The 13,076-nt window shown below is 32.2% G+C and overlaps 1 protein-coding gene across 1 annotated transcript; it reads right to left on the bottom strand.

Moving 5' to 3' along the window:
• Positions 1-5,232: 5,232 nt before the first annotated feature.
• Positions 5,233-6,838, bottom strand: LOC108828928 (protein GID8 homolog). Its single transcript, XM_057008112.1, has 5 exons — positions 6,684-6,838; positions 6,481-6,619; positions 6,280-6,390; positions 5,975-6,165; positions 5,233-5,776 (listed from the first exon to the last, which is right to left on the bottom strand). The coding sequence occupies exons 1-5, from the start codon at positions 6,836-6,838 to the stop codon at positions 5,641-5,643; spliced, it is 732 nt and encodes a 243-aa protein (XP_056864092.1). The 3' UTR covers positions 5,233-5,640.
• Between the last annotated feature and the right edge of the window lie 6,238 nt (positions 6,839-13,076).

Raw genomic sequence — 13,076 nt, 5'->3', positions numbered from 1 at the left:
ATTAGATATGATCCCATATATCTCGGCTTAAATTATTTTGACTTCCGAGACGTAGATCCCCCTGAAAATTCCTCATTTCAAGTACATTACAGTAACCAACTTAACTTGCAAATCATTCTGGCATTAACTGCATTTTTGTCTCGCCTCCATCTTCTTTTAAGTGATTCTTGAGTAATTCTATTTGCCTCATCGTCCTTTAAACGATTGGTTTTTGTTTTATATAATCATAGTGCTTCCCCACTTTGGTCCATCATGCTATGAGTGTGAATGATCTTCAATAAAGAGCCTCTTAAAGTGATATCTGAATGTTCGAGTGATAAGTGTTAATGTACATGAGCTATCCTAGCGGTAGATGCTTTTCTCAATTCAATTTTTTTTACCTTGAGAGCTAAGCACAAGTTGAGAGGATTCCCTCTCCAGTTTAACTTAGCGAGACAGTCCATGATCGCTCGTACATTAATCTTCGTGAAACTTAGCTTCCATAGTCCAATGAGGAAACCCACAATCAAAATATCCCATTTCCAATTGGAAGAAGTACCTTGAGTAATAAACCCATAAATATTTGATGTTCAGTTTTGACCATCTGACAAGTTTGACATTGCGACACAGTGTAGCTCCATCTTTTTTTTTTTTTGCACTAGGCCAGTAATAGTAACACTTTAGATTTAGGTACCTCTTAGGCGTCGGCCACTATGAAATTGTAGTAATCTTTTCCGAACATACAGCAACTCCTGCTTCTGAAACGATGTGACCCCAAAAATCCATTTTGTACCAGAAATTACAGTTAGCTAGCAAACAATAGCTGCTCTCTAAGCTTACCGAACACAAGCCGTAAATGCTCAGCATGCTCCTCTCTGCTCAGAGAATAAGTCAGGATGTCGTCTTTGAAGACAATCGTGCACTTATCCAAGTGCACACAAAATACATCATTCATAAGTTTCCTGAATGCTACTAGTTCATTCGACAACCTAAGAGACATTATCACAAACTCATAATCTCCATAACGTATAGAAACCCGTCCTCAGTACATGCTCTCCATGGTGAAGTACTCGGCCTGATGAAAACCTTATCCGTAGTTCCATCAACTGTTTTTTTCAACTGGGTCATCTCTGCTGGTGCTAGACGGTAAGGAACTCGTGAAACTGGTGGCACCCCTAGTTCCCACTCAAATGTAAAATAATCTCCTCTAGTTGGTGGTGGCCCTACTAATTGCATCATTTACATCCTCATACTCTACATTGACTGGAAGATCCTGTAACTCGTGTTGTCAATCATTATTAACCATCAAGATGGTTGCCAAAAATAATCCATCAGCTCATTTCTCCAATAACTCCTCAGCATGAATGCAATAAAACTCTCCTTTGCCCTCAGGAAAATAACCACTACTTGATTTCACAACAATCAATCCATCTCAAGAATGACATCGTAAAAACTAAGCTCCATCTCTGACGAATTTCTGAATAACTCGATTTCTGCAAGCACAACTAATAAACCTCAATGAATATAAAAGTAGCTCCAAACATCCTATGCCAGCTGTCTAAACTGACAAATCTCTGAAACGGTCAACACAATGCACAACTGGCAAACATGCCAAGTATAACTCCACCACAACGCCAACTGTCGCATCCCCAATCTAACATCGATGCCCACGAAATTCAAACCGAGCATACATCTACAGTAGCCAACATACTCGTACAAAAAAAACAACACATGCCAACCAAGGGCTCTTATCTCATTTCACAACCTCATGCATCAGAAACTCGTGGAGCGATGGCTTGAAATTGGGTTTTTGTAATAACATCACATATCCACTCCTAACACCCTCTGAATAATGACTAAATCGATAAACCTCTGAGCAATCTGACAAACTGACATCACCCATCTGGCAACAACTCTGATAACCGAAGGATGAATGACAATGATTTTACTCATCATCATAAAAGAGACAATTGTTTTAGTAGTTACTAGACATAATGATGCTAAAATAATTTCTGAAACATAATTCTAAAAGAAATTCAGAAACCCGTTGTTATTATAATTATTACTTATTATATATTATTCGATAACGCTGAAAACCGAATCCCCTGACCACAATCCCGGGATGGAACCCCGCTCTGATACCAAATTGTGCCATCCGTCACCTCCTATCTAGAGAACAGTATGCCACTAACAATATCTCATAATAAAATATTTCATATACACAACTCCACTCATTATAAGTCCAAATAAAAATCAGAATAAAAATCCGAGTAGCATCAATCCATCCAAATATCATATACTCGTATGTATCACCTTAAATGGAGAAGAACGAGGGGTGAGCAACAGGGGTGTCACTCAGCGAGGTATGGGATGCTAAACCGCAAGCCACATACTCAGTACATAGCACTACGACTATGTAGGCCTAGCTCTAGCATGAAACAAACACAGTGTCTAGTACACCATACCGAACCACAATCAATGCGCAAATAGCACATAGCTACTTTCTGCACCACGCATTTCCTCATAAGAATATATATATATACTCGTAGGTCGCTAGTACAATATGTCTCTGTATCCTCAGTATACAATATAAGAAATAGAAATATTATATTAAACATCTATTGTAATAAGTAAATGTACAATATAATAAAAACTAAACAATAAAAATATATTATTTTTTTGTCATCAAAAATACATACTCATATATACTCTGCACACCAAACTGGTAGCTCGGCATCCATGTGAATGACAAAAGACGATTGTTGTCTGGCACTGCGTGCTAAACGATCCTCCTTTGAATTTGCCGTCCGTGGTACATGAATGAGCTGTGAGCTAAGGAAACTATTTTGTAGACTCTTAATATCCTCCAGATAGCTTGCGAACGCTGGCCACTCCTCTGGTTCCGAAACCATCTTCACCAACTGAGAACAATCCGTTGCAAACGTAACCTGAAACTGTCGTAAATTTCTCATACATTCCATCCCAAATCAATGCCTCCACCTCCGAGTGAAGGGGAGACAGGCTTGCCCGAACATCGCGCGCCCCCATTAGCCCCTCAAAGCCTTCAAGAGTACTAAACCAACCTTGTCCCGAGAAATTTTCTTTATCTTTCCACGAACCATCCGTGTAACACCATCTCCCTGGAATTGCATGAGGTTGATGCACTTGCGGTGGTATAGAATGTCGGATATTCAACTCCTGAGCCGCGCCCCACATTGTAGATTCTGCTTCAGCCAGCTTTAGTGTATCCCTTGCATCAACATCCAGATTACTAAAGACCTTGTTATTCCTTGCTTTCCAAATATACCATAGTATCCATGCAAACTGATGACATTCATCTTCGGTTCTCCAGAACAAATGATCCATATTAGTAAACAGTGATTCCGAAGGAAAAACATCTGGATTTGTTGGTATTGCTGATAACGCCCATACTTGCCGCGCTGGAGGACATTCAAAGAAAACATGATTCAGAGATTCCTCCGCGTGTCCACACCTATCACAACTAATTTCCCCTTGCATTCCTCGTGTTTTAAAAATATATTATAAAAAATAAAAATATTACCTTAAATATCTAACGTGATGTTATCAATTAATATAAAAGTTAGAAAATAAAATAAGTAAATATACCATGTAAGAAATAATAAAAAGGTAAATATACAATATCAAAAATTGAAAATAAAATTAAACATCTATCTTAAAAATATATAGTAAAATAAATAATTAGTAAATATAGAATATAAGAAATAAGAAATATTACATAAATATCTATCATAATATTAGAACAAAAATAAATAATAAGTATATCCAATATAAGAAATAGAAAAACTACATTAATATTTATCTGAAAAAAATTATAATAAAATAAATAATAAGTAAATATACGATATAAGGAATATAAATATAATTAAAACATCTATCGTAATATTACCATTTGATATAGAATCAAAATAATTAGAATAAGTAAATATACAATATAAAAACCGAAAAATTACAAAATTTATAGTTTTACATTTTTCTAATTTCCAAATATTTTTGTAAGTAATATATAGGAATAACCGAAATATTATAAAATAAACAAATAATAACTTTGCATATTTGGTATTAGTTCTCTATTTAGCAATTTGGTTTGTAACTATAAAACAATCAATCGCTCAATACTAAAATTTTTATCGGTTTTATGGTTCCTTTGGCAAGCAATGACCGATTGTTTAGAACATATCAGCAACTAAACCGAATACACAGAAATAGACCAAAACAAACCAATAATAAAAAAACATTACACCCCCATTTTTTTCCGAATAAACATATTATATATATTTATATATATATATATTATATATATAAACTTATTTCAGTTCAAATATATATTTTTCAAAGGAATGAGAAATAAAATATATATGAAATTAATATTATTTTAGTTAAGAAATATTAAATATTTAAAATATGTTATGTTCTATTATTTGCATACTTCTGCCCGTAGGGCGGATTGATCACTAGGTCTATTAAATAAGGTGTTATTAAGAGTTGTATTTTCAACTTTTTAACTTACTAAACAAGATTTTTAAGAATAGTAATGTTTCTTTTGGATTCTTAAATCATTACACTACTTTATTTTCATAGATTTTCATAATATACAAAATTCTCTACAACTTTTCCAAAATTTAACAAATCTCATAACTTTTCAAATGAACAAACTCTATAAAAATCAAAGTCCCACTAACACCCCTTTAGTTTATAAGCATTTGATTTATCTGAAACCAATGAGGAATAGATGATTTTAGGTTGTCTTGGTCCAATAATTAAATCAAACCGAATTTCAATTCGGTTTAAAGTATTCGGGTCATTACACTCCTATCCTCCCAATCTGTTGTAATATGCAACTGTTTATATACGCCATCGACGACATGATAATTTGCCGATGCAGTACAATCTCCTTTTATCTATATCAACCGCTTTAATCTCCATCTATAGACACACAGAACAGAGGAAGAAAGAGGTGTTCCTTGAGCAGTAAGCGACGACCTAACGGGGTTAGATTTCACGGGTTTTGGTTAGAAGAGGGTAAGATTCTCCAGAAACAAAGAAACTGGATTTGTAAGGTTGGGAAAAACGTAAGACTTCATATTGGGCTCCAGGAATTGTCAAGAAAATATCAATGATTCAGAAGAATCTCCACATTCAGAAAAAAAATCTCCACATTCAAAGCAAATGTGAACTTTTTCTTCATTCCATAAGACTCAAACCTGTCTGTCATTAGCAGAAGAACAAAACCAACCTTAACAAGATGATCCATATACACACGTTAAGAGGAACAAGCCATCTCTCTGGTTTACAAATTTCAGGGCCATATGGAACACAAGTTCCTCAAAACAAGGGAAGATCGATAACTTCATGCAAGACAAATGTGCATATGCAATGAGTCATGGCATATGTTGACAATCACAACATTTGACAGGGATAATTCATTGCCCACAGACAGCTTTATGTTCCCTTCCACACATAAACAACTCCGGGTCCAACAAGCTCTGATGCAGAAGAAAAAGAAAAAGCAGAAAGCTAGAACATATGAATCTTACGTTTTTGAAATTGAAGGGAAGAGAAGGGCATCATAGATTGTTCTCTTTCGCAGCTTTTTTTCCTCTTTCTGAAAGAAGTATTGAATTATTCTGACGGGTCTTCGAGTAGGCCAGTAGACAAATCATTAATGTGCGGATACACTGCTTTCTCCTCCAGCTGGTTCTGAGCCCAAATCAGTATCTTCAACAAGCTTGGAAGTTTGGGATCTGTTTGTTCACAAAAACATTAAGTCGGTACATCAACCATTTACTAGAAATGATTTGAAATGATACATGTGGCTAGTAAAGAAATGAATGAAATAATCTTTTTGATGATGTGTCTTGTGAGTTAGGCTCTTCTTACTTAGAGAAAAAGGTTCAGACTTTGAATCTTTAGACTGAAACTGAATGATGATAGATAAAAAGTAGTTTGTGACTACTAAAACAAAACCAGTATAACATCGAGACAGTTATCTTTTTCATGACTCTGGCTTGTGAGAATTGCTGCATTCACTTCACTTGCTGTTTTAAGGCGGTGGGAAATGTCAAGAAGATCTTTAACAGGGCAGTTAGACGCATCTTCAAAAACAAGCAGCGCTACAGTTTTTTCTAGCTCTTGCAGAAACGCTTGCTGCAGATAGAACCACCAAAATTGCATGAATGTTGTATCAGGCTTTCAGTATCAACAAGAAGAGGTGTTGCACAAAGACAATAATGAGTGAAAAAAATAAAGAGAGAGAATTACGTTTTCTTCGCCACGTGGTGCAAGTTCCTCTTGAGCAAACTCCAAGGCTTCTTCAGTCTTGCCTTGTCGAATAAGTTCAATCAACCTTTGCTGATGAAGATGAAACAAGAGCTCTGGATTTGTATCTAGTATATCTGCACCCATAGGTTCCAAGAGGGATCACACTTTGTTTCTCACTGATAAAACAAGAAGAGAGTATACCTCAGGATTCAAGTCATTAACTTTTTCAATAGCATCCTCGACATTACCGTTTTGAACAGCCTTTTTAACAGCCATTCGATCTGTGATGGTCGCAAGATCTATCTCTGCTGTCTCTCCAAAAGGAAAAGAAAGAAACTTTTAACAACTAATGCAGTACAAGAGAAGAAAGGAGGATACGTTTGGTTCCAGACTCCCTTTGGAACTTGTCAGCAGCTTCAACAAAACCCTCAGTGACAAGAAAATTCATGACGAGAGTGTTCATGTCTTCTTTCCTGAGCTTTACAGCGTTTAGCTTCTTCTCCCACTCGTCACGTGTGATAACTTTCTTCGAAGTAGCGTTATCAGTAGAATAACACATCATCAATGAACACAACATGTGAAGAAGAAGGAGGAGGAGGAATCTATATACCATATCTTGGTCGTCTTCTTCAACCGTTCCTAAGTTCAATTCTCGGATCAGAGTTATTCAATTCTCTATTACGAGATCAATTAGAAGGCCAGAGTGGCTATCAAACTCCGACCAGAGTTATTCGATTCTCTAAGAAAGAGTGTGTGCAACTATTTTGCTGGGAAATCAAATAGAAATTATCCGGGAAAAGAGTACCTGGAGAAGAGCAGAATCTAGGAAACGAAAGACGGATATTCTTGGGGATCTCGATTGAAATCTAGAATTGGAGTCTTTGGATTTTTCGATAGAAAAGAGATGGGAGTCTCCTCTTCAGAGGATATGTTGACGAACCGTCCATGAACCGATGCGATTTATTCTATTAAGGGACTCAGTTTTTTTTTTTGTGTTTGTAAGCCGGTAAACATTTTCGGTTAAGGATTGTGAATCCACAAGAAGGTTTACAAAATTAATTGGTTATTGATCCGGTTTATTAATCAGTTAGTTTATTATTACATTGGAGATGTCCTAACTAAACTGTACCAACAAAATTGTACCGATATACCAAACCAGAATAAGAAAGGGAGAAGCTGCATTGCAAGTTTAAGTTGTGTTTTGTTTTCATTGTTTACTAAGTGTTTTGCCCGCATATGCGGGCATACATTTCTTATAAATACTTATTAGTTTATGTCTTATTAATCTAAAACCAGCATAATAAATTATTATTTATGTTTTTAAATAGTTAAATCAAACATCAAATATTTATATATGTCAAATACTTTTTATCAAAATATATATTTATTATTGTGTTAAGTTTTTTTAAAATACTCATATCTTAGAGATAGTGATATTAAACAAATAAATATCACTATCCAAGATGTAACTAAATATTAAAAAAAACAACATGAATTATATCATTAAAATCAACATGAATTATAACTAAATATTAAATATTAGATAGTAATTGCCTAGTGTGGGTAATAAATATTAGTTTGTAATCAATTATTTAATATAGCATATAACATATAAACTTTATATCATTAAAATAAATTAGTGAATAGTTAGAAACTAATAATAAATTAATAACCTATCTAAAAGTCTAAAACCTAATAAAAATATGACAAATAAGAAAAGTTAATATAACATATAAATTTAATATTAATAAAATAAAATTCGTTTTTATTTATATAGAATATTCATCAAGACTATTATTTTAAATTAATGATTTATTGACTCAGTTCAAAACAAATAATACATCAATGATAATTTAGTTTAAATTTAATAAAAATATGACAAATAAGCAAAATTAGCTAAAATCATGGAGAACATGACAAGTAAGCAAAATCACTTCATAAATAATAGTATAGATGGGCCTTCACATATAATATTATCAGGCACCACCAGGACTATTAATGACAGAGCCAAGATTGGCATTACAATAGAAGACAAAGACGGACATAAGCAATTCCGAGTGTATGTCATAACATTTCTAGAAGATATTTGTAACCCGTATGCATGTTTCAGAGCATTAAGTCGAACAACAAATGATAAACCACTCAAAATAGCAAATATTATTTTTATGGGCTTTCACTATTTCTTTAAAAGATTTATGTACTCATAAAATAGAAAAACATAAGAAATGTTTATGCTGATTTTCTTACCTACCAATATAAAAATATTTACGCTAATTTTAATTTTTTTTAAAGGAGAGGAGAACAATTATTTTTTACAAAATTGTTTAAATAATGGAAAAAATAGTAAAGGAGAAGTTGCCCTTTTAATAATAAAAACATTCGTCATCACTACCACCACTAAGAGGCCAATTCCGTCAAAAAATAGGTAGTATTGTTTAAGGTGATAGGACGGTTGAACCGAACTGAGAAAATTTCTAAGGCTAAAGATGATTGTCAAATAAATTTTTTCCACTCTTTCCCCCACCCCACAACAGAATGGCCAGGTGTGGCTACCACAAATCCTCAAAAAACATTTTCTGGGAATAATATACGCTAAGGTATATCATACATGTATCTGTTACATCGATTTGGAAAAAAGAAGAGCAGCTGTCTGAGATGCTAATGATGGTGCATTTGCCCCAAACGTAAGCAAATAAACAACTATAAAAACCGGATGGTAGAGTCTGAGACCAAAAAGGGAAGAAATAGGTTCTGATTGATGCCAATGCCCAATGGCGTCACCAAATAAACACAACAAAACACCTATCAATTAAGCTCCATTCAAAAACTATTAAAAAGACAAGTATTTAATTCCTAAAAAGCCACGGCTGACGCATGTCGTATTGTTTGTATCTTAAAGTCCATCAAACTAATTAGGTACACACGCTCCTATGAAGAAATCAAACAAAAATAAATCTGACAATAAGAGCCCACAAACAACATCGAACCAATCAAATTGACAAATCCTATCAAATAAAAAAATTCGTAGGATCCATCAACAAATGACATGGATAGATGACTTACTTGAAAACTGAAAAGTAAAGCATTGAATGTCAAAATATAAATGTATAAACTCGAATGCATATCCAAGCGCAAACATTAAACTGTTGTCATGATGAACAGATATGACACACTTAAATAACAAAACAGACAAAGTGATTTATGAGAGATAAACTAACGTCGGTTTGATAATCGACCAGTAATCTTCGCGTCATCACTAGTTGCGGTTGGTAACTCAACTTAATTGCATTTAAGCAAAAAAAAAAATCAACTTAATTGCTTCTCATAATTGCCAACTTATTCACAAAGGTACTTCCAGATTCATCAAACCTTATATTCATGCATGCAAGCACTAGCTGAACAAAATCGCTCTCAGTTGTAATCATATAACACGAACATGTTGGCTGACTCCTAAGGTTGTTAGCGGCCACAAAAAACAGCTTAAAACAAATAAAAAATAAGAAACAAATTATAATAATATTTTGAAGCTTTTTTTAACACCAACTAGATTCAGACCCGCGCAGATGCGCGGAATTATTCATATTTATAACGTATGTTTTAAATTTTATTTTTGGTTTTATGATATTTTATAACTTCAGGGAAAATGTTATTGTTTTTTGAATAGAATAATTTACTTTTTGTGTGGTTTATCTTGTAAATGTGTAATTTTATAACAAATTTAGGATTCGAGTGAAGTTAGGATTGTTGAGACTTTATGAGATTAAACAGTTTCTAAAATCTGTTTTACTAATCATGTTTTTTTTTAAATAATTTTAATGGTGGTTGTTAAAGCCACTTTCTATTTCTTTTTTTTATTAATTCGTCTGAAATTTCATTTAGGTGGTTTTGAGAATAAAAATTGATTTTTTCTTTATTTTAATATAAAAATACATTTTTACTCTCCCACAAGAACTAAAATACTTATTCTAGTTTATATTAATTTTTCATAAATTTATTTGTTATTTTGAGATCCATATTATATCATTTTAATTTTCACATATATATATATATATATATATATTTCTTTATTATTTCCTAATTTTCTATTTATTGTGAAAAAATGTTATTAACTGTTCTTATAATTTTTATTATTAATTTCATCTTTTATATTTAAAATAATATTTTATCATTTTAACCACCAAAATTCTTTACAGCCAAGATATAAAACAACCAGCTAAAATAAAAGTCCTTCCCACTCAAACACTTAATTGAATAAAGTATATTAGTTAGACAAAAATATATATATACATTTTTATTGTTATAAACTATAAATGTACCTTTTTGAAATTGTGGATTTGATAAAAGTGTTCCGTAAATATTTTTAAATGAAGAGTTTCTATATCCAATAACTATTTAATTAATATATTGTATTAAATTATTAAATATAGCCATTATCACGTGAAAGATTTTGATATTGTTTTGATTATGGGTAATTATATAGTCATTATATTTAGGATATTGTTAGCTTAAGGAATCCTAAAAGAATGGGGAATATTTTTCAATATAGACATATCTAAAATCATATTTGGTTATAAACAATATATTTTTGAAAGGCTCCAAAATTTAAATGACAACTTTCAACAGTAGATAAAAATTAGGACTCTATTTTAATATATTAGATTCTACTTATATTTTTACCCAGATTTATTAATTGAAATTTTTTTTATATCTAAGACATATATCATGGATATTTTTTTCAAAGAATAAGGATATTTAATCTGTGTGTTTTAGTGACAAAATATTTATTTACTAACATGTTTTGGTGATTTTAAACACATATAAACTCAATCACGTAGATTAATTTTAATATTTATATTAGTTTCTTATAAAAATCAAATCACTTACAGTAAAATTTACACACTTACATAAAATAAATTGGTAAAAAATCGAATAGAATGTCGCATATTAAAATGTGAGGAATATAAATATCAACATGACATTTATATTCTAATAAAACCTTTAATAGTAAAATAAATATATGATTAGCAAAGAGATGCAACACCCTCTAATATTACAATAAATCAACACATTAGATTTTATGATATAAAGAGAAAAATATTTGTATCCACATGAACATTCCCGACAAAACAGGAAAGTTGTGTGTTTTCCGTTAGAATAAATCGTGTTTTATTATAATCTCCATGAACATTCCCGACAAAACATGAACATTCCCGACAAAATATGGGTTCCCGCTAAAATTGGAAATCGTGTTTTACCGTCCATAACCGGAAATCGCGTTTTCATGCCCAAAACCGAAACCAGAAAATCGCAATTTCAGTAAAAAATTGTTTTTCCATAAAAAAACAAAACTAATTTTAGATATATTTATTTGAATAATATAATCAGTTTATTATTAATAAAAATATTTTTAAAAAATATTTAATGTTTCATAGTGTTTTGTAATTTTTTTAAAAAATCTATATATCTTATCGGTATAGTTGAACTAAAATAAACATAAAGAAAAATTAAATAATTATATTTTCAAAATTTATTATAGTTAGACAAGTTTATGATATCTAAAATTAGTTTTAAAATATGTAGACAATTTTGAATATTAATTAAATTTTTAGTTAAAGTGAATTAAATTTTTTTAAGAAATTTGAATTATTATTTTATTTAATCGACCGCCCGTAGGGCGGGTTTACCCTAGTTTTGAATATAAAACAAGCTAAACTAACTGAAATACTTAAAATTTACCAAATTATCTAAATTTTACCAAAGTTAATTAGAAGTTAACCAAAAAACAAAAGTGTCGGTTCAATTCCAACTTTTTTTATTGAACTAAAACTAAATAAGTTTTTTTCTTTCTTGTCAACTATTTTGTTTTTCCTTGACCAAAGCCCAAAGAACAATATTACAAAAAGACCCATAACACAATTTAGCCCAAATGAAGTGCATAATTTAAAGATAACTAGATTTTGATCCGCGCTTTCAAAGCGCGGATTATCCAACTTTCCAAATTTCAGATTAGTCTGTATATTGGACTTGTGTTTTCATGTTTATATATATTGTCATTTCGTGTTTATATATATTTGTCATTTTCATCCACAGTTTTAAAATTCATGTCTAATCTATTGATGTTATACAGTAGAAATGTTGTTTTAAATGTATTTACCAACTAAAGTGAATATTAAGGAAAGCAAAACACACCGTTTTGAGAGAAAGAATATTGGCGACAAAAAAGGCGACTTGCGATTTCAAATCTCCGCTGTCTTCTCAGGCAGCCAGGATGGATTCGGAGGAAGTTCATCAGAATCACACACCACCGATTGATAAGGCAAAGGTTTCCTGGGTTTCTGCGGTTCAAAGTAAGCAAGTTTTGAAGAAGTATGAATTCGAGATGTCGGAATCAGAGAGGAAGAAGTCGGTAGAGGTTCCAACTGAGGTAATTGAAAAGGCCAATCCATTGTGGGAAGACTTTGTTATAGCAAGGTTCCTGGAAACAGCTCCTCATGTAGCAAAGGTTCACATGATGATTAATAAGATCTGGGCTTTTGGGGAAAAAATTTGAAGATGGATGTATATGAAATGGAAGCGACTACCATGAGAATAAGGATTCCAAATCAAAAGGTTAGAGAGAAGATAGTTCGACGAGGAATGTGGAATATCGCAGGTGTTCCAATGGTAGTATCGCACTGGTCCCCGGTTGATGATGATTCAAAAACAAGCTTCCTTCCTCTATGGGTACATGTCTCAAATGTTCCAATGAGCATGTATTCGTGGGAGGGGTTAAGCTTTATAACCAGTGCAGCAGGAGA

The sequence above is a fragment of the Raphanus sativus genome, chromosome 4 (genome assembly GCF_000801105.2).
Source record: "Raphanus sativus cultivar WK10039 chromosome 4, ASM80110v3, whole genome shotgun sequence".
Taxonomy (NCBI): domain Eukaryota; kingdom Viridiplantae; phylum Streptophyta; class Magnoliopsida; order Brassicales; family Brassicaceae; genus Raphanus; species Raphanus sativus.
Note: the sequence above shows the minus strand (reverse complement) of the source record. Positions and strands in the feature narration are given on the sequence as shown.

What these genes read in the sequence shown, in the direction of transcription:
- LOC108828928 (XM_057008112.1), bottom strand. Translation starts at nt 6,838, where the DNA reads ATGTGTTATTCTACTGATAACGCTACTTCGAAGAAAGTTATCACACGT. An exon ending in CACCACGTGGCGAAGAAAAC is followed by an intron (nt 6,166 to 6,279) that starts GTAATTCTCTCT and finishes TTCTATCTGCAG; the next exon opens with CAAGCGTTTCTGCAAGAGCT. An exon ending in GTTATACTGGTTTTGTTTTA is followed by an intron (nt 5,777 to 5,974) that starts GTAGTCACAAAC and finishes GACTTAATGTTT; the next exon opens with TTGTGAACAAACAGATCCCA.